This window comes from Amphiura filiformis, chromosome 1 (assembly GCF_039555335.1).
Source record: "Amphiura filiformis chromosome 1, Afil_fr2py, whole genome shotgun sequence".
Classification (NCBI taxonomy): Eukaryota; Metazoa; Echinodermata; class Ophiuroidea; order Amphilepidida; family Amphiuridae; genus Amphiura; species Amphiura filiformis.
This window is the reverse complement of record NC_092628.1, coordinates 79,248,482-79,269,520: the sequence shown is the minus strand read 5'-3', so window position 1 is coordinate 79,269,520 and position 21,039 is coordinate 79,248,482. Positions and strand designations below refer to the sequence as shown.

Here is a 21,039-nt window from a genome sequence, read left to right as displayed (position 1 = left end):
TTTGCCATAACTTGCGTTGGGTTAATAGTGTTGTTACAAAAATTGCACAGAATGTAGATAATTCTTTTAGAAATGTTATGATACCAAACATGCCTATCTGGTCATGACCCTTTGGCATGAAATTAATGGATATCTACAGTACCGTAAAACCCACTTTTATAAAGGCAAAATAAGTCTCGTCATTTGAGACGTGAACACGATATAACGTGTTATCATTTTAAAATCTGTTTTGTTTAATTTGGCTGTGTTTGTTTGATTGCTTGTTTGTTTGTTTTCAATGCGTAATCTTCATTTTCTGTTTTATCTGGGTTTTATATGGAAACTACTTAAGATCTTTTCTGAGGATTCGATGAACAGTTGTATGCGGTACGTTGTTCTCCATTGAAAGTCGACGTACTGATCGCCTTGGGCTTTTCGCCACCGCTCTTCGTATGACATCAATGTTTGTAGCCGATCTTCCTGTTCTTCCACGCCCCTGCCCAAGTAGATCATGAACAGATCCAGTTGATAGGAATTTCAGCACTAGTTGCTGGATTGTATTTCGCTGGGTAGTGCATAATTTACATTAAACTGTTCCTTAAACATTGCTTCAGTGAGTTTCATTGCTTCAGTGACTTTGTCTCGGCAAAGAACCATACGACCTGAATCCGTTGATCTATAGGAAATTCATCTTCACTTCAACTGTTTTAAAGTAAAGTTTAATATTGTCAATATATCCTAATTATAATCTAAAACAGCAGTCACGCTTACGCTAAGCCATGTAATCCATGAATGTTCATACTTAAATGTAGCGTGTGCAGTGAGTGAACCAACTCTATTGTTCAGGGAAGCACATCATTCATGTTCTTGAACAAAGAACACATGAGCTTGCTTTTGTGGGTTTGATACACACATATGTACAGTCGCACAGTAAGGTCAACGGGTCATCAATAATGCTGTTTTTGGTATCAGAATAATTCTAAAAGATCAATCTATATGAATATGCTCCCCATTTTGGTATGAAGTAGGAAATATTTGAGATATGGCCAATTCACAATGTTAAGTTACTTTTGGGACACGCTGTATATGACTCTACCCCCAATTACATAACTACAAGATAAATATCATAAGAATTATATAATTTCCTCCTATAATAACATACAAAGTTCAAGTTCACCAAATCAAAAATGTCAATTACAGGTTAGCTCAATTGATAAGACGTTCAAATATGGAGCAAGAGGTTGCGGGTTCGAACCACGGTGGTGGTTAGTACGCTCTTGTGGAAAATTGAGTTAGCTTGAAATTCCCCTGGACAAAGAACTTACTGTTAATTGTCTCGTTGTAACTCATACGAAACTCGAGGAGCTGTTCCTGGTTGCGATGGTAATTTGTGGTATTCCAGGGTGTGCGCTCTTGAAGCTGCAAAGTACCTGTGTTGTTGTTAAATGGTTTATGGAATGATGTGGGGCCGTAGTGGTCAGCAACAACCTGTAAAGTGTGCTGAGTCTTGTGGATCAACATCTAGGCGTTGTGCCTGTGCGTAGCACAATATAAATCACTGTGCTTTTAACTAATCTAAGATACCAGCTACTTTACGACATAAACCCGGGAAATGGGCACAAAATGTGTCTCTTCATGAGTAAATAGATGTCAATTCAATGCACATAATCAACTAATTAACATCCAAGCATAGCCCCTCCCATTTAATTTACACTAGTGGGATCCCCGTACTTTGCACGGCCACTCCTAGCTGTAAAACAGGAGCGATCACCAAAATGTGAAAAATCACTAAACAGGTGACATTCACACTATGGCCATTGATACCACATCGAATTGCTATTTTATAGCCCTGCCCCCCCCCCTCATGCACATACACTCAATAACATATAAAGATCTTCGTACCCCCATTTTATAATTCCATCCCTTACCCTTTTTTTATATCATCTTCACATTCTGTACCTTAACCATAATTCCGTACCCGTAACTTGTCCATGTATCTTTTTCTTCTTCCTTTTCTTTTTTCTTTTCCTCTTTTTCATCTTCTTCCCATTTTGTGTCACCTGTGCATTACTGAGTACCACTAATAATACACGGAGTGTTTTGGCTTATCACATCGATGTATCGCTTTCGCATTACCATGGGTGTCCAGTCGCCTGTACATGCGCCAAGTCAGTGCATTTTTTCACCATTTTGAAAGGTAATTCTACAAACCAAATTTCAACCAAAAGTATTCATCAATCTTCTGTGTGAATTTTGTGCTATTTGGATCAAACCTGATAGGCTTTTATGGACACACATACATACATACAACATTTCCCTACTTTACACTAAGATAACCTATTTGAAGCGGTAAATTCAAAACCCCATGATTTCAATGAATTGTACCATTTCCTGAAGGGCAGGTCAGCATATGGCTACACTTTTGAGCCTTTTCTCACAAGCACTTGAACGTCATCTCAGTGCACTTGTAAGTGAAATTATATTTTAGAGCAAATTAATTAAAATTCAAGTTCAACCCCTCCCACCTTAGATTATGGAATGAAGTTCAAGTTCAAACATTTAAACTCTAATTACTAGTCATTTCCCATGGCACAAATTGACGCCAGGAAGGACATTTCCCCCTCCCTGAAGTACATAAATGTCATCTCAATGCTCATGATATATAATATGAAATAACACTTCAAGGTCCAAAAAATGAGATTTAAGTTCAACCCCCTCCCTCCTGGACCCTCCCTCCATAATCACTTAACCAAATAAATCTATTTCATCCCCAGATACACACCAATGTCCGATAACGTCATTTACGGGAATACATACATGTCACCTCAATGTTCATGATTTATAATGTGAAATAACATTTTAGGGTCCAACAATTGAATTTAAGTTCAGCCCCCTCCCTCCTGGACCCTCCTTCCATAATCACATTAAGTAACTAAAGCTATCTTATCCCCAGATACACACTCATGTCCGACAATGTCCTTATCAGGAATACATGCATGGCACCTTATTATATCAAATGCAAAGTCACATAATTTATAACTTGACCAATTTGTAACAGGCCAATGTTGAACAACAGGTTTGTTCCATTGCAGGAATTTATCAATGTCATCTCAATGTTCATGATTTGTAATGAACATCAGCACTTTAATAACTAGTATACAACTTCAGTACCCAATAAAAATGAAGCGCATCAATTTAATTAAAGGATTGGAGTTGTCATATAAACCACGATGATTTGAATGTCTAGGCCAAGTTTGGACTCCAATATCAAATTACCCTAATGAATTTAATCAGATTTTTAGACTGCACAAGTAATCAGTCAGATCATTTAGACCCCGGTTACACGTACATAATTACGTCATCCGACCATCGTTTTATAGTTGACTAAACAACGTATGGTCACACTGCAGTGTACTGTAGTTGGATAATGATTACTCGCATTCATACACTCATGTATGCTAATTACACTGCCATTCAAAAAATGCATGATCCGATGATGCATTGTGGTCACACAGGTGTTTTTTTGTACTAACTATGGTCCGACCATAGTAACTTGGGCACTAACGATGCTGATTAGCATAGTTGGGGAAAGATGGTCTGACTATTATAGTCTGACCATGGTCCCGTGGGGTCGCACACTACCCGTACCATGGTCCGACCATCTTTACTTGGTAAAAACATGCACGTGTGACCGGGGTCTTAGACTTCACTGGTGATAATACTAGATAGTTCACCTCAAGTTTGGTCAATGCTTTTTCACGGTTGACATACGTTTATGTGTATGCCCTGTGCTATTAACTTTACGCATGTGATTCAAAACTGTGACCAATAAACTACGCACCTTCATCACTACCAAACTTGAGGTGAACCAAAGTCATTTCATATTCTCCCCCCTCCAATTTTTTCACTGCTGTCAAAGACACACAGACAGAAAGAAAAAGAACAAACACATGAACCAACAAAAAACAAACAAAAACAAAATAAAAACAGAAAAAAGAACAGGAAAGAGAGAAAGAAGTGAGGGAGAAAGGACAGAACTTTGAAGGTGCACAAATGTAACATGTACCATAAGAGTGCCTTTTTTTCCATTGATCAAAACTGCATGCATGGATGAGGTGACATCTAACATCATACCAAATGGTTGACAGTTGGTACAGGTGGGGGGGCACTCATGTATAAAAGTTGTAAGCATCCGTGTGAATTGACTTTCAAAAGTAACCCTAAGCGAGGATGTTGACAATCCGTCAAATTTACCTTAAATGAAACTTTTACTCAAATAAAAACACCCTAAGCGAGGAATTGGTTTGAAATTTGACCCTAAATAAGAATAGACATTGTATGAGTGTCATTCAGTAATGATGCTACTGGTTTATAAGGTGTGTCTTGGACCAATGATCAGCGAATTCCTGTAAAGTGTGCCGAGGCTTGTGGGTTTATGCCTATGCATAGCACACTATAAATCACTGCGCTTGATGTAAACTGGGCTCAATTTTTTTTTTCACAAGGTCATATCTTAAAATCCTGTCCATAAAAATGAACCAAACTTACACACAGGATTACTTCAATACTCTACTCGCATGTCAGTAACCAAGCAATTGTCCAACTGACACAACAGCAAAATGCACTGACACGGAACAGCTTCCTGGACCGCATTCACAGGCGAATAATTGGCACCTAGCAAAAGAAATCTGTGAGAATGCGCACAAGATCCTTAAACAGGTGATAATTTCAAAAGATTAAGTGGAATAGTGTGGAACGGGGCTGCTTCTGCTTTTCACACACTTTCTTCAAGAAACAGGTATTGTCCCACACTATTCCATTTTCCCACACTATTCCACTATTATTTGGCTGTGAATGTGGTCCAGGAAGCTGTCCCATGTAAGTACATTTTTCCGTCATGTCAGTTGGATAACTGCTTGGTTACTGACCAGTGTTTAGAGTAGAGTATTGAAGTAATCCTGTGTACAATTTTTGCTCATTTATATAGACAGGATTTTAAGGTATGATCTTCTGAAAAATCATAAGTTTCCTTTTGAGCCCAGTTTATGTGCCCACGCAAGGGTACATTTTTTCCATATTCACATAATGTACTACAGATCCAGGGCTATCGATGCATCAAGATATTATCATCATTGCATAAGGAGAACAATACAGAACAACTTCTTGAGTGTCCTGTTCAAAAATCTTCTGACAAGCTAGACAAACATTACTCATTGTTTTGTCGCCAATGCATATTATTACATAAGTCAATATACTGGTGACTGTATGTACTATATCATAGTTCAAGTTCAAAAACCAATAACACAATTAAAGATAGTTGTATCCAAACACTCTAGAGATTTCAGCTTTCTCATTAGAACTCCCTTGTGCCATGTCACACCCATGTATGCTTAATTTCAAACAACCGCTACAAATGATATAATCCATTCAAGTTCAAGTTGAAACACCAATAACACAATTATCAGATGCACTAAAGCTTCCCCAGTGGAACACTGTCACTACCCATCACATTTGTAACATTGAATTTCTGATACTTTTCTTTTGAATCAGTCAAATTCAAATCATGTTAGAGATAAGCAACAAAAACTAACATACAAATTACATGGATTGAGTAATTTGATTTAGATTCTCAAAGGAATGGTGAAGTCATTGACTTCTTGTAGATTCAGTGATGCCTGTATCTTCTTTAAGATACATGGTGGGCTCTTATATGTTGGCTTACACCATCAATACTGCACAAGCAATCATGAAGACTACATGTGGAAACATTGTACCTCAAATATTCACGTCACTGTATTTCTGTATTTTCTCTTTGTTTATATGCTCTCTGTTCTTCCCTAACTTGACAAAGGGCACAACAGCTAACAGGTTGATAATTTCACGATAATGACCAAAAAAAAAGTGTGCCCAGGTTCTATTACATGCAAACCAGTTTTAATATTCGATTTAGGGATACATATTTTCAAGGTAAGAAACCAACATCCTAAAGTAGCCCTCTTGTCATTGTAGAGCAGTGTTTTTTCTGGCATATTTGGAAATAAATTTTAGTCTCTATAGTACTCAATTTGTTTTGCAGCTCATGCAAGCAAATATCTTGAATATTTTCCACTCACCAAAGCTGTGTCTATATTGAATGGCATGCTATATAAGGGATGAAATCAAAAGTCGACCGCCGGTTGACCACCGGTTACCGGCGGTTGAAACATGTTCTATTGTATACAACAATAGAAGCCAGCTCCAACTGGACGGAACCTGCGGTCGACCGCTGGTCGAGTTTTGTTTGATTTCATCCCTGGCAAATGGACTTCTTAAAGTTAAGTTGCTCATAATTGACCATTTTGCCAGCGTTTTTACTTGCTGCAGTTGGGTGCACAAACATTCTGGCAACACTGATGGACATGATAACAACAATATTATATCCAAACATGAAGAAACATGAGGCAACTGGTTGATAACCTTTGCCAACGGTACATTATACGATTTGGGAAATCAATGTTCATCCTGTGGAAGCCCTATGTACATTATATTAATCTCATGTTTGTGTTTCCAATTAAAGGCTGATTTCTATAACATTACCCAGACTTTGAAATTCAGATGATGGAAAGGGTAAGGACAGGGTAAATGCAAAACAAATGAAGTAAAATACTTCATAAGTGATTATATTTGCTTTAAATGCGTCCATTGTGATTATATTATCAGGCATGAGACTGCACTGTCCTAAAAAAAACCTGAATAAACTGAAAATGTGCATGAAATTGGGCAAAAAGTACCAAAAACAGGCTGAAATTATATAAAGTTGCCGAAATTTTGACAAAAAAACACCCTGAATTCAGTTTTAAAACTGAAAATTCTCATGCCTGTATTATGTAATGGATGCACTACCGCAGTTGCAGTGAAATTTGGGCCAGATTTTTAAAGCCTCCAAAATGAAAAATCTGTTTGTCCTGTGAATTTCTGGTCATTCAAGACAGTTGAAATCACTTTCCCAATCACAGACCCACCCAGTGTAGCAATCCCAAGGCAATTGGTAGAATCAACTGTCCGCAGAATTAATCTCATTTGCTCGAGTTTGATCTTAACCAGGAGCATACCTAGAAACCAGCAAATGGGGGGGGGGGGGTACAGTTGTTGAAATGAGTAGTGGTTAAGATGTACCCAAAATAGGCCAATTTTTTCAGAAAAACCTGGAAAACATGCTACTGTTAATTGCTACTCACCAATTTATCACCAAAGTTTTCTCCATCGGTTCACATTAAATGCTGATATTATTGTACAGAAACTCCTCTACCCTAGATATCCATGCATCCATTCCGATTTACACATCATTTCTTGCAATGCGCTATTCCAGTTGAAATCCAACCACCCCTATGGAAGACATGGCCGTAATCTCCCACACAGGAAATGTGAATTTCAAATAGAGTCACCCAATCAGGTAACCCCATTTGCACATGCACTGTGTGGAAGATTAAGGTCATATCTTCCAGAGGAGGTGAATGGATTTCAACTGGAACAGCCCAATCCTCCCAAAACATAATGACAATTTGACCACCATTTAGTGAGAAATGCCGCTGGCTTGCTGAGAAAGTTTCTTTAAATCTGTTTGACATCTTACATTACATTACATTATAGGCATTTATGAGCATCCCCACAAAGAACGGAATGCTTTACAGAGTAAAGACCTTTAGTTTGGTCCCCCCCCCCAGATACATACACATATGCCCATCCTTAAGATTTTAACATTTTAAGAGCAATCCTTTAATAAAGACTGACCTACAAGCCAAGAGAGTTTATTCACCTGATACCAGTTGTTTTTGAAATCGCAAAGAATAATAAACATTTTCATGTTTCATGTAAACCAACAAACTCTGATCAAAATCAACATTATCACCTCGTAAACCGCCAATTATAGAAGACAAGATTTCAGCCAGAAAATGTATGTCACCCCCATCACTCATCTATTGCATGTATCCATTACTAGACAAGATTTATGATTGTTTGGAAAACTTAAGTGCTTGGTTTGGGTGATAATAATATCATATTTATATTATGGGTTTCATTCTAGACAGGGCAAGGACTGTATATGGCTAGAAGGGATTTTGATGTGCTCAGTCACTCATTGGGAAACATGTATTAAATATTAGGCAAAAAAATTGTTTGCTTGCCCTTTGTTTGCTTGCCCTCCAGTGGAATTTTTGGGGTGGGTCGGTAGGTCAGAAACATTTTTTTTTCATGACACACTACTGTATAGGCCTAGGCATTGAGCATTGGTCATGTGGAAAGATAAAATATCGTCAATACACACGACACACTATAGAAATTGATTCAAATTAAATACTCACAGGCGTAAAACGCAAAGTTTATTGGAAACATGGATGCAGTAATGGACAGTTATGTTATATATGAGTTTACAGTAATGATGTTGTTGGCCAAATTTAGCTTTGAAATGAAATTTACATACAGAATAGGTACAAAAAAACATTAAAATTATGAACTAAAATCTATAAAAAAATTTGAGAAGGCCGACCCTGATTTTGGCCAATTTTGGGTCGGTCGGTGGAGGGCAAGCAAACTAATTAATTTTATGAGGGGGGGGGGGAGCGGTTGTACTAACATTGATAAAAATATTTTTCGGCTGTATGTCACAGAATTCTTTGCCAAATTATTTTGCTGTCATGAACAACTGTGCTGCATGTTATCAGTTTATATAGTATATTGCCACTAATTTCCACTATTTGATCTTTGACCAAAAGCAGCTTTACTTTACAGCCAATTAAACATGACCGCTCCCTCATGTCATATAATTTATAAACAGAACATATGATTTACGCATCCAAATCCATTATCAGAGCATATATCTGTAAATAAACAGAAGCAAGTAATATTCAAGGAATTCTTTCAATTCTTGGCTCCATATGTGGCATCAAAAAAGATAAATAATTGTCTACTATGCCATCTTCTTGTAATGACATACAGGGGTCACATAGTCAGACAGTGCTACTACTACAGGTACATGGAGAAATGTAGGTTGGTGGGACAAAGGATGAACCTAATAGTTACACTTTGTAATACAGATCTTGCAACTGCACACCCATATAACTAATGGTGGGAACCATGACTGCTGATCATCATAAGGTCTAAAAAAAGATTTGATTGCCCTTTCCCCAAAATAATCAAGAAATCACAGTCGCTTTTTTTTTTTTTTGCAAAGTGGAACTGTAACTATTTTGATTGAGTTCTCAGCACTAAATATTAGTGAAATTTAGATCTTAAAAGGTGTAGAACCAATATATTCACTTATACATGGAAGACATGGCCGTAATCTCCCACACAGGAAATGTGAATTTCAAATAGAGTCACCCAATCAGGTAACCCCATTTGCACATGCACTGTGTGGAAGATTAAGGTCATATCTTCCAGAGGAGGTGAATGGATTTCAACTGGAACAGCCCAATCCCTCCCAAAACATAATGACAATTTGACCACCATTTAGTGAGAAATGCCGCTGGCTTGCTGAGAAAGTTTCTTTAAATCTGTTTGACATCTTACATTACATTACATTATAGGCATTTATGAGCATCCCCAATAAAGAACGGAATGCTTTACAGAGTAAAGACCTTTAGTTTGGTCCCCCAGATACATACACATATGCCCATCCTTAAGATTTTAACATTTTAAGAGCAATCCTTTAATAAAGACTGACCTACAAGCCAAGAGAGTTTATTCACCTGATACCAGTTGTTTTTGAAATCGCAAAGAATAATAAACATTTTCATGTTTCATGTAAACCAACAAACTCTGATCAAAATCAACATTATCACCTCGTAAACCGCCAATTATAGAAGACAAGATTTCAGCCAGAAAATGTATGTCACCCCCATCACTCATCTATTGCATGTATCCATTACTAGACAAGATTTATGATTGTTTGGAAAACTTAAGTGCTTGGTTTGGGTGATAATAATATCATATTTATATTATGGGTTTCATTCTAGACAGGGCAAGGACTGTATATGGCTAGAAGGGATTTTGATGTGCTCAGTCACTCATTGGGAAACATGTATTAAATATTAGGCAAAAAAATTGTTTGCTTGCCCTTTGTTTGCTTGCCCTCCAGTGGAATTTTTGGGGTGGGTCGGTAGGTCAGAAACATTTTTTTTTCATGACACACTACTGTATAGGCCTAGGCATTGAGCATTGGTCATGTGGAAAGATAAAATATCGTCAATACACACGACACACTATAGAAATTGATTCAAATTAAATACTCACAGGCGTAAAACGCAAAGTTTATTGGAAACATGGATGCAGTAATGGACAGTTATGTTATATATGAGTTTACAGTAATGATGTTGTTGGCCAAATTTAGCTTTGAAATGAAATTTACATACAGAATAGGTAACAAAAAAACATTAAAATTATGAACTAAAATCTATAAAAAAATTTGAGAAGGCCGACCCTGATTTTGGCCAATTTTGGGTCGGTCGGTGGAGGGCAAGCAAACTAATTAATTTTATGAGGGGGGGAGCGGTTGTACTAACATTGATAAAAATATTTTTCGGCTGTATGTCACAGAATTCTTTGCCAAATTATTTTGCTGTCATGAACAACTGTGCTGCATGTTATCAGTTTATATAGTATATTGCCACTAATTTCCACTATTTGATCTTTGACCAAAAGCAGCTTTACTTTACAGCCAATTAAACATGACCGCTCCCTCATGTCATATAATTTATAAACAGAACATATGATTTACGCAGTCAAATCCATTATCATAGCATATATCTGTAAATAAACAGAAGCAACTAATACTCAAGGAATTCTTTCAATTCTTGCCTCCATATCTGCCATCAAAAAGATAAATAATTGTCTACTATGCCATCTTCTTGTAATGACATACAGGGTCACATAGTCAGACAGTGCTACTACTACAGGTACATGGAGAAATGTAGGTTGGTGGGACAAAGGATGAACCTAATAGTTACACTTTGTAATACAGATCTTGCAACTGCACACCCATATAACTAATGGTGGGAACCATGACTGCTGATCATCATAAGGTCTAAAAAAAGATTTGATTGCCCTTTCCCCAAAATAATCAAGAAATCACAGTCGCTTTTTTTTTTTTTGCAAAGTGGAACTGTAACTATTTTGATTGAGTTCTCAGCACTAAATATTAGTGAAATTTAGATCTTAAAAGGTGTAGAACCAATATATTCACTTATACATGTCAAAAGAATGCTGTATATTTAAAACAAATGCTATATTTCTTGAACTGCGTAAAATTTCATGTAGTTCATACAGTTCATGTACATTCTATTAAAGTTGCCTCCGTATGGTATTACTGACCAAGATCAAGAACTGTTCACTGAAAGTCTTACACAACAGCTTGTGCCTGCAAACGAGCTAAAAAATTATTCACTGGAAGTGTTTGACCATGTGGTCCATGGCAAGTTGCAGATACCACAGAATACTTTGGGATCGTAAATAACAAATAGGTGGACCTACCGACTCAAATAAATTTTGAGCTGAAAGGGCAAGCAGACCTTTTATTTTTTTGGCCTAATGGCAAATCAATACACATAGCATGACGATCGCTTGCGTACATTGTGTGACGTTGTGTGAATCCATGTCACTGCTTTGATTGGTTTGATCAGTATTTTTGGCATGCACACATTTTGTCCCTTGAAATACAATGTTTTGTTCAGTTCATTCATTTGACATTATGACTAAGTGATTGTTATAAATGGTTGACAAATGTGGAATAGCTGTGAGGATCTACGGCAGGACGACTTGCGATTGGTATCATACCTAATACTATGTTATAAGAATATGGAATTGCAATAACTCTCACCAAATAACAAAATTTGTATATGTGATGTGATCAAGCTAAATGAGCCGTTTGTTAATTTTGAGATATAGCCAATAATAGTTCTCAGACTCCTTTGTATTTTATTGTTCTGAGCAACACTAAAATTTCCATATCTCTGGAAACATAAGTCCAATTGTAATGGGGTTTTCATCAAAATAAAGATCTGCACTAGGCCCAACAAATGACTTATTTTGCTTGACCACATCACATATAATAAAATAAAAAAGAATTCTGGCTAGCTGCTGTCAAATCACAACAATCTCTCTGTCTTTTCCTGTCCAATTTTCATGATGGACAGAGCCACATGGCAGGAGCCAAGTCCACATTGGGACTCAAATATCAAAATCAACTGCGACATTAGGAAAAAAAATCACACAATTAGGCAATTATAGTTTCTTATGATCCCATCCTCTGTAAGTCCATTTCATTATTTAAACCATCTGGGTGCCAATTGAAACATTTCCACTGAATCTGTAGCTTATTTACAGTAAATTGGTGAAAATACATCTTGGTTTTGATCCATAAAGCTTACATTATGCCAAACTGATCCTGGATGGTTAAGATAATCTGCCGGTACCCTGTTACTTGACCTTTTGTGGTGTGTCTATATTCATTCAATTAGAGAGGGATTCAGGCTGATGGGAGATCTAAGCATGGTTATCACACTACTTCAATATCAATTTTCTATACTTTGTTTTACCTCAAGTTCAGCAGTAACGTTGATGCTTTTCTGAATTTGCGTCGCAAGCGTGATGACAAATCGCCCTTGTACATGATTTGATACGGCAACCAGCAAAATACGCACATATGTATTCGGGGACACTCTGTATATAGTTCAAGTGCAGCATTGATCCAAATGCTTTACAATCACATGGCAAATTGCATAAGACGACCATAAGAAACAACAACAGTCACACTTTTCCATTCCTTGAACAATACTTGCACTATTTTGATACAAGGTAGAGACCATAGGAGGTATCAACCACATCCTAGTACACAGAGCAAGCAATTGCTTCCCTATGTTTGTACATATGTCCCATTTCAACGTACTCATTTAGTACACAGCAGGTAACATCATTTGCAAGTTCTAATTATTTTCTACCAATTTAGCCCCCTTTTGTCATATCTCTCTGATAAAGGTCTTTGATTGTTCTCTGCTAAGGATCTGTGTGACAATCCCAAGTTGGCCTGTGCAGTGCACAGTACACACTCTGGTTTTCATTTTCAACTTTGTTTGATCTTTCCAATACCCCGTATTACACTTCTGCGCAATACCTCATACTTACCAATTCCATTTCCATCAAATTATAACATGTAAAGCATGGCAACCTGGCAACTTGCCCCAAAGGGGTGTATTTTGCAGAATAATAGCCAGCCTTTTAGTGTGGGGGCACTGGCTAATTTTCGTCCCCATATGTCATTTTTTTTTTTCTTTTTTTGTCATTTTAATGACACTTTACTCTTTGCAGTCCCCATTTTATCCCTGAAAAATGGTGAGGGGGCAGCCCCTGGCTATGAAACTGGTATTATGCGGTGGCAATGGATGGCCATCTATTATGAGCGTTGGCAATCTATCATGAGCTTCTGTAAGACCTGTATGAAAATACCTACCCGTAGTCTATCTCTTGGCCACTGTAACATGCCCTGCTTGATGACTTCTAATACTTCTTGCACCGACAACTGAGTACCTTCGCTTTGTTCCTGATCCAACTTAGCAGAGAAGTATGTCAAAACCTGCAAAAGGGGAAAAAAGGGGAAAAGAAGTAAAACAGAGCATTAGATTGAGGAAATAAGAAGGAAAGAATGTCTGATCACCACCACGACTACATCCAAGCTGCTATCAATTGCAGCTATTAGAAGCGCATCCTGAGAGATGTCAATCCCGTGAACATTATCATAGAAGTTTAGATCTCAAGGAGATTATTACTTGATATCGCAGGCTATTTATTAGGAAACATCACGCTCAAAATTGGAAACGATATAATTGGTAGACGGATCAGTGTGCATTTTTGTGGACTTGATAGTCAGGGTGTCTTTGTGATACGAACCTCTGGTGGCTTATTTTATGATGATTTTATTAGTATACTGTGTAGGTGTCTAGGATTAGGAATAGTTTATACCTTCAGTGTGAATTTCAATGCCTACATGTAACACTGATGTGATGTTGAACACATCTTCCTGTCTCGGATTCAAGATTGAAAGAAAAGCTGACGGAGTGTGATAGATGAAGTGAAAAAAGATGTGCATTGAAAGTGAAAGTTAATCTTAGGTAAGGGTTTAAGATCAAAGGATAAGAGGTTGAAAGAGAAAACTCAAGGAATTAGAAGAGAGAATGATATCATGATTCTGCTCTATATCTTAATAAAGTTAGGGAAAGGAAAACAGGAGGAGGTAGAGAAATGTGTTTGAAAACCTACAATCCTTGCCAAAATGTGTTGGGACACCTATGGAAATACCATACTATATTATGGCCTATTTTCCATTATTTTTTATTGTACTGGAACACTGCTGTTTTTGGTGTCAAGCCTAAATCCTTCCCTAACCTCCCCTTTCCCCACCATTCAATTTTGGCTACTGCTAGGCAAACACAAGCAATATTACATGATCCAACATTGTTCAGGGAGAATGGGGGGGGGGGACTGAATTACAATACCTGTTGAAAGCATCCTAATACTTCTGACTAGCTTTGTAGGATCTGCATTCATACAAAACCAAATGAATCCCACACTGACATACTACAGTGCCAACTATCCTTACTCACATTACATCAACATTCCCATAAAACCATTTTATTGAATGTACCATGACAAACTCATATGACTTACAGTATCAATATTCTGGATAATGTCTTGAAACTTTGGATGTGTCTTGAATCCTGTGAATAGTTCCCTCTTGTAGAGTAATGTGTAGACAAGGTGCGGATTATGAGCCAGTGTGCTGCATAAACAAGAATTGATGATTTCTAACACCATGCGGATAACTTCTTCTAACACGGCAAGATCTGAGAGCTGTGAGGAATACAATAAGTCAGAGCTTTAGAACCTTAAAAGCATAATCTTTCTGTTATTTCTTCATGTTGACCAATGTTTACTCAGAGACCATATGTCACAATTTTGGCCCAGTGAAAATTAGATTTGGCACACAAGAATTGGCAATTCTATATTAAAATTAGTAAATTTTAGGCCAATTTGGGAAAAATGTTCCAATATCCAGAAAGAGTAAAAACTGATGGTGACAATTTCAACATATCTACAATATCAACACTCTGCAGCATTTAAGTGGACACTAAAAATAACAGGACATTTGTGACCATCCATGACAAACCCAGTGTAAAGTCTCAATTTTGAATATCTTAGACTATTGAACAGTTGAAATCGCCAGAAAACAAAAGCTTTCAAATGATATATCTCTTGTCATAACTGCTTGGCAAATAGGTGCTCAAAGTTTGATCTTGAAATTCTTTTGTTTTCTGTTGATTTCTATTTGCATATTGGTCCGTATTTCTGTGACTTTACACTGGGTTCATGGTGGATGGTCACAATAATTTTTGTAAAATTGATTGAACTGCAGAAACGGAAGAAATAATATGGCAAGAATATGTGCTAATTCGTCGGTCGCAACACATAGTGGCGTAGAGTGATTTTCCAAATTTTCCGTTTCACAGTGGCGTATAGCTTTAGAGCTAACTATTATCCTATAACAGTTATTCCTTGTTAACTATTAAAGACACAGTTAAATAGCTTGAACCTTAAACTTCAATTTCAAATGGAATCGGGCCACTGAGAGATAACAGTGGAGAAGTATAGACCCGTTACTAGTAGCATATCCTTCAAAAACGGTTTGCTCGGAAACATATTTTGTCCTTCACGTACGCCACTATGTGTTGCGACCGACGAATTGTATGGAGAGTATGAAATTTGTGTTTTAATTCACCTTCAACTTTCTAACTTTACTTTACTTTAACTATCTCTGTTACTTGTAAACCAATTAAGTAGGAAGTACGAGTTAAAGTGCTTATTCATGACTTTGATGTTTCAATGTAGAGTATGTAACTTGTAAAATTGGTTAAAGCTGTGAAAAGGGTGTGCCAGTTAACAGAGTTGACATATCTCAAATGACACATTCATGTGCTGTTTAGGCTAGATCAGCTCATCTGCTATCAAATATGTCTATTTTAGAAGGTACTCTCAAAATATTAAGTTTCACTCTTTGTTGACCAGACTGAACAGCAAATCTAGCTCATGTAATAGTAAAGGGTGACTGTCTGATGCTTACGGTATGTCTGCAGCACACTGGCAAAAATAAGCACAAGATCAACCCACCCTGTTGTGCAATTATAGGTATAGATATACGTAAGTGAGCCTCTTACCAGATCATCATTTTCTGCCTCCTCATCTGCACCATCTTCAGCCTCAGCACTTTGAAGAAATACTACTATCTTGTCATGCTTCTTGATCAACATCTCAAATAAACTGAAACAAAGTCAATATTGGGAGACTAGTTTAGTTCAGTTCAGTTTTTCAGACTATTATATTCATAATTGGAAATTTAAACTTATGATCTCAACACAAAATTAAGACGCACCTCAAATTTTTGGCCACAACTTTGACCTTCATCTGGAGACTGGCAACCCAAGTTTGGGATCAGTGACCTTTTGGACACCTGACCCCAAGAGATCATAAGTTTAAATTTCCAATTATGAAGTCTACCAACACAGATGAACTTTCATGCTAGTATTATATTCATGTTTGGTATGAATTTACTTAGCAGTTTTCAGTCCCATATGTTGATTGGTACCTTAACTTTTAATTGTTGGTAATAGCTAGTTTGGTCAATAGACCTAATTCTAATAATTATAAGAAGATTCAACACCACTACAAAAGTTTAGGATAATACGGACCAATTTGATTTGCAGCTTAGTGCCTTTTAAGAAGAGTGAAAACAATATCAGAATGAGATCGCTTCCTCCAGGACGGCAGCCATCAGATCAAGTTGTGTCTGTATATAGAAGATCTAAGCAGCACTGGGACAGATTGGAACAGTAACAGGTGTGCAAGCCCCTCTTTCCAATAGTTAATGTACAAGTGAGACTATGTACATCAAATTGATGGCTTGATACATTTTGTCAGAAGAATGGAGCACTATAGGCAAATGCAGTAAACCTTTGACGAGCGCGTATTTTAAGTATACATCGCATATTTACTACGTTGGACGTACTTGTCTCTGATTGGCTGCTGAGGCAATCTGCTGTTCCAGAGTGGAAATTTTATGAATGAACTGTGCGCCGTACGCGTTGTTAGCTCCGAATTTGCAACATCGCGGTAGTCACGCTCATTTTTGGTTTGCTGCATTTGATCATATCATGGATCACTGTCCAATCCAACTCCACCAGAAGGAGAGTCATATACTAATTAAATCTATAGAAGTTACGAATGCTCAGTTCTTATATTTCTCAGTCAATTACCAGCAAGTGGCCCTACCAGTGATTGGACTAGGGAATTGATACACTATAGAACTAGGCTATAATAACTAGGCTATAATATGTTGAACCTGCTTAAAACTTAAAACTGGCATTGCTGTTGTAAGATACTATAGCTTCACGTTTCTGACATATATTTAATACTTTTGTCTTATATCTCAACATTAATTTTATGGACAGGTGGCATATGTTTCTTTATCACATCTCATATAAGTCTGCTGAACATTGTATTATGTCAGAATTGACTACCTACCTGACTATCCTCTGTGTAACATATGGATGTAATGAGTGGAACTGTGAAGACATATTAGCCAAAGCAGCTAAACAGTTGGTATGAAGGTATTTATCCTGTATTGGAAAAAGCAAAACACACAAAAATAGGATTAAGAAGTTGCAGAGTTTTAAAGATTTTAGGTGATTATGTCATATCCCTATTTGTGACCTACTACCACAAAATGATCATAAAGTAGACAGTGCCGATCTGAGTTTACTGTTCCGAATTCAGGCTACATGTGTCAAATAGGGATCACCCTGTAGTTTGTCCTGATGAGGTCAAAAGGGGATGGAAACCATACCACACAGGAAAAGTGGTGGTTTGAAACTTTCCTTTTAAACATGGAGCGAAAATTTGTACACACCAATACTCTTCTATTAACTTGGCCTTAATTTTAAAAGGGAATTATAAGGCTAGTTAACCTATAATCTGATTTTTAGCAGAGGGAGGAAAGAAGGAAGGAAGGAAGGAAGCAAACAAATCAAGTGGGATTCTTGCGATTGCAGTCGCTTTAGGCTGCAAGATTTTGACAGATTTATTTGTGTTGGGGTTCCAGATCTGGTAAAAATATTTTATAGCCACATCATAGGTACTGCAGAGGTACACTAAACATGGTTGAGTTATGTACACACTAACATGTTACCCAATTTGCTAGAATTTAGCTGTGTAACATATGTATACTTCATTACTGGTATCAAAATTTAAATATGTATTGGTAATCCATCTTATAACTATAATCAAGTAATTTGACAACATCTTAGGAAAGTTATCCAAGCATGATTATTAAAATGCTCGAACTTAATATCAATAACACAACTTAATATCAATAACACAACTTAATATAAACTGTCAATCAAGAAGCATGCTAAAGATTCCATGAAAATGTGCAAACCATAACCACATAAATGATGATGAGATGGAAATAGCTGCTAATAGTAAAGTACAGACTTAATCTCTCCTTAATCCCGAGTGCTTAATGGCGCCAGCAATGTAAAACCAAACTCCATATATTTACTCAAAATGAATAACCACAAGCCATAATGCTAGTCACTCCAAATATCAGTCATTCTAATGCCAAATCCTAACCAGGCATTCTAACTCAAACTTATCCAAGAATATTTCTATGAAATATTAGTTCGCTAGCAAAAATCGGAACAGAATTTTGATTGAATGAATCTGACATGATACTGAATAAAAGCCACAAATCATATACAATGATGTTCAGTTAGAAGACATATATATGACAAAAGAATCAGAGATGAGTTGGATGCAATGCTCATGACATTGCTCAAAGAATGAACCTTTGACCAAAGGAGGCTGATATCATTGGAACACATGTGTTTGGATCATCCAGCCTGCCTGCCGGATCAAATCTGATGTTAGAAACGCCAACTGACTTCAAACGTCAATCTAAAGGAAGATCTGTTCCTGGCTTGGTCTAGCATCCATTTAAGAGGTAATTGGACATAATCCTTTCTTATTCAACTACCATTTCTGTTAATTTCTTGTTTATAGTCAAGATGTTTCAGTCAAGACCCCTTCCGGGACGCTTAATTTCTTTCTGCAACCATAATGGGCCGCAATACCACTAACCCTTAGGGTTTACCCCGGTTTCGGTTTAGGTTCAGGGTTAGGGTTTAGGGTTAGGGTTAGATTTAGCATATTACAGCCCATTATGGTTGTATAAAATAGACATGCTTCCTGGACTATACAAAAATTAAACTTCACATACAAGTAATTTATACTTAAATCACTAAATGGCTAATAATAGAATCCGAAATATCTGAGCTGTTCACACTGTCACAGAGAGACATGCCTATATTTTCATCAAGGGAATGTTAAATCTTACTTCTGGAAATATACAAACCTACAAGTCCTTAACACCAAAACTCAGCTAACTATCAGTCCAGAGATAGGGGACAGACATTTTCTGCAACCTTTTTTAAAATTTCTTTTTTTTTTAAATGATCTATAAAGTTAGGAAAAGAGAAAATATACATAGGGGGAAAGAGACTGAATGTTGACTCAAACTTGTGAAAGAACCACCCTTGGCAAACCCAAACCACCATATCCAAACTCTAAACCACTTTTTCACACCACAACTTTGCACTAGCTTGACACGGCATACATTCATAAACACTAACCAATTTTGGCAATTTATTAATAATTTTCCGCTCACTCATAACTGTTTCTCTCATTGCAGCCACTAGTGCCAGGAAACCAATACTACAGTGTCAGTCAACAGCCCCCACCCTAATTGAGTGACAATTAACGGGACCAATTAACTCTCCATAAGGCATTAATTACTCTCACTTGCAACACTAATTTAACAGGGAGTCTATGTGGAGTCGTACCATTCCTGGTGGGGGAAAACGCACACGCACATTTTGTGATGACGGATGAATATTATAATAAAATCTTCAAGTCTGTGTACCTTCTGTGCACAGGAGCTGGTGTATTTATTCAATTATATGAATTATAAGTTTGTCAGTTACTAGAAGCAGTCCAAGCGTAATGCCTCATACGTGATCAGTGTTACATGCTCTCCATATGAGTGTTTGTTGCCTTTCTCAACTTTTTCATTTTGAGGCTTTGAGGCTTTGACACGTACAAAGTTCTTTCAATGCATTTTTATTTGTTACTCAACTTTACAATTGTGTCAATAAGTTGTAAACAAATTTTGGTTGCTAAGAAGACAAACCAATACTTCCATATTGCTTATGTGAACTAATCATGTTGCCTGTGGATTCTGTTCATTGTGAATAATTCCAAGAAATATGAAGATGTTTAACACACATTTTAGTGGTGCTTCACTACACTAGTGGTTTCATCAGACTGGCAACTCATCACATCTGACTGTTTCCTTATATTGAGTTAAACATCTTCATTATCCTTTGGAAATGTTCAAGATGAACAAAATCTACAGTTGAAATTAAAATTCCTAATGAACTTGTTCAAAGGACATGTTATCTTCAAGATGATGAAGCGGTGAAGTAAAGTAGGTTATATGTTGTCACCTAAAATATCGAATTTGTTATCTGTTAGTGATTTTGTCATTGGTCTTTTGTATGTTAGATGGTGGCAGGGGTGCAAATTGTGATTTCTTCCTCAGGAGCAAGGTTTTTAGGCTCAAGATTTCCTCAATAGTACCATGCATAAAATAGCTTTATTCTGTAATTCAAAAGATGAGAATGTAACATATTGTGTATTTTTAGAGCCACTCAATGTTATAAGTCTTCAAGCTTCCAAAAAAGGCCTTACATTACATGAGGACAATGTGCGCGCGTAGCGCGCAAAAAATTGGTATTTTACACTAGTTTTGGTGGGACAGAGGCTCCTTTCCCCTTTTATTTTCCTTTACCCCCATTTACTCTTTCATTTTTTGTCAGGGGGAGCACAACTTGTTCAGTGTTTTATGGTTCTTCTGTTTAAATGTCC

At 37.0% G+C, this 21,039-nt stretch overlaps 1 protein-coding gene across 1 annotated transcript in view; it reads right to left on the bottom strand.

The window, feature by feature from the left end:
• The window catches only part of LOC140154151 (dymeclin-like), a 69,286-nt gene that overhangs the window by 8,644 nt on the left and 39,603 nt on the right, over positions 1–21,039 (bottom strand). The window contains exons 11-14 of the mRNA XM_072176761.1: positions 17,581–17,675; positions 16,218–16,320; positions 14,674–14,856; positions 13,460–13,582 (exon numbers count right to left, since the gene is read on the bottom strand). Coding sequence (XP_072032862.1) covers positions 13,460–13,582; positions 14,674–14,856; positions 16,218–16,320; positions 17,581–17,675 — 504 coding nt within the window. The remainder of the gene's footprint in view (positions 1–13,459; positions 13,583–14,673; positions 14,857–16,217; positions 16,321–17,580; positions 17,676–21,039) is intronic.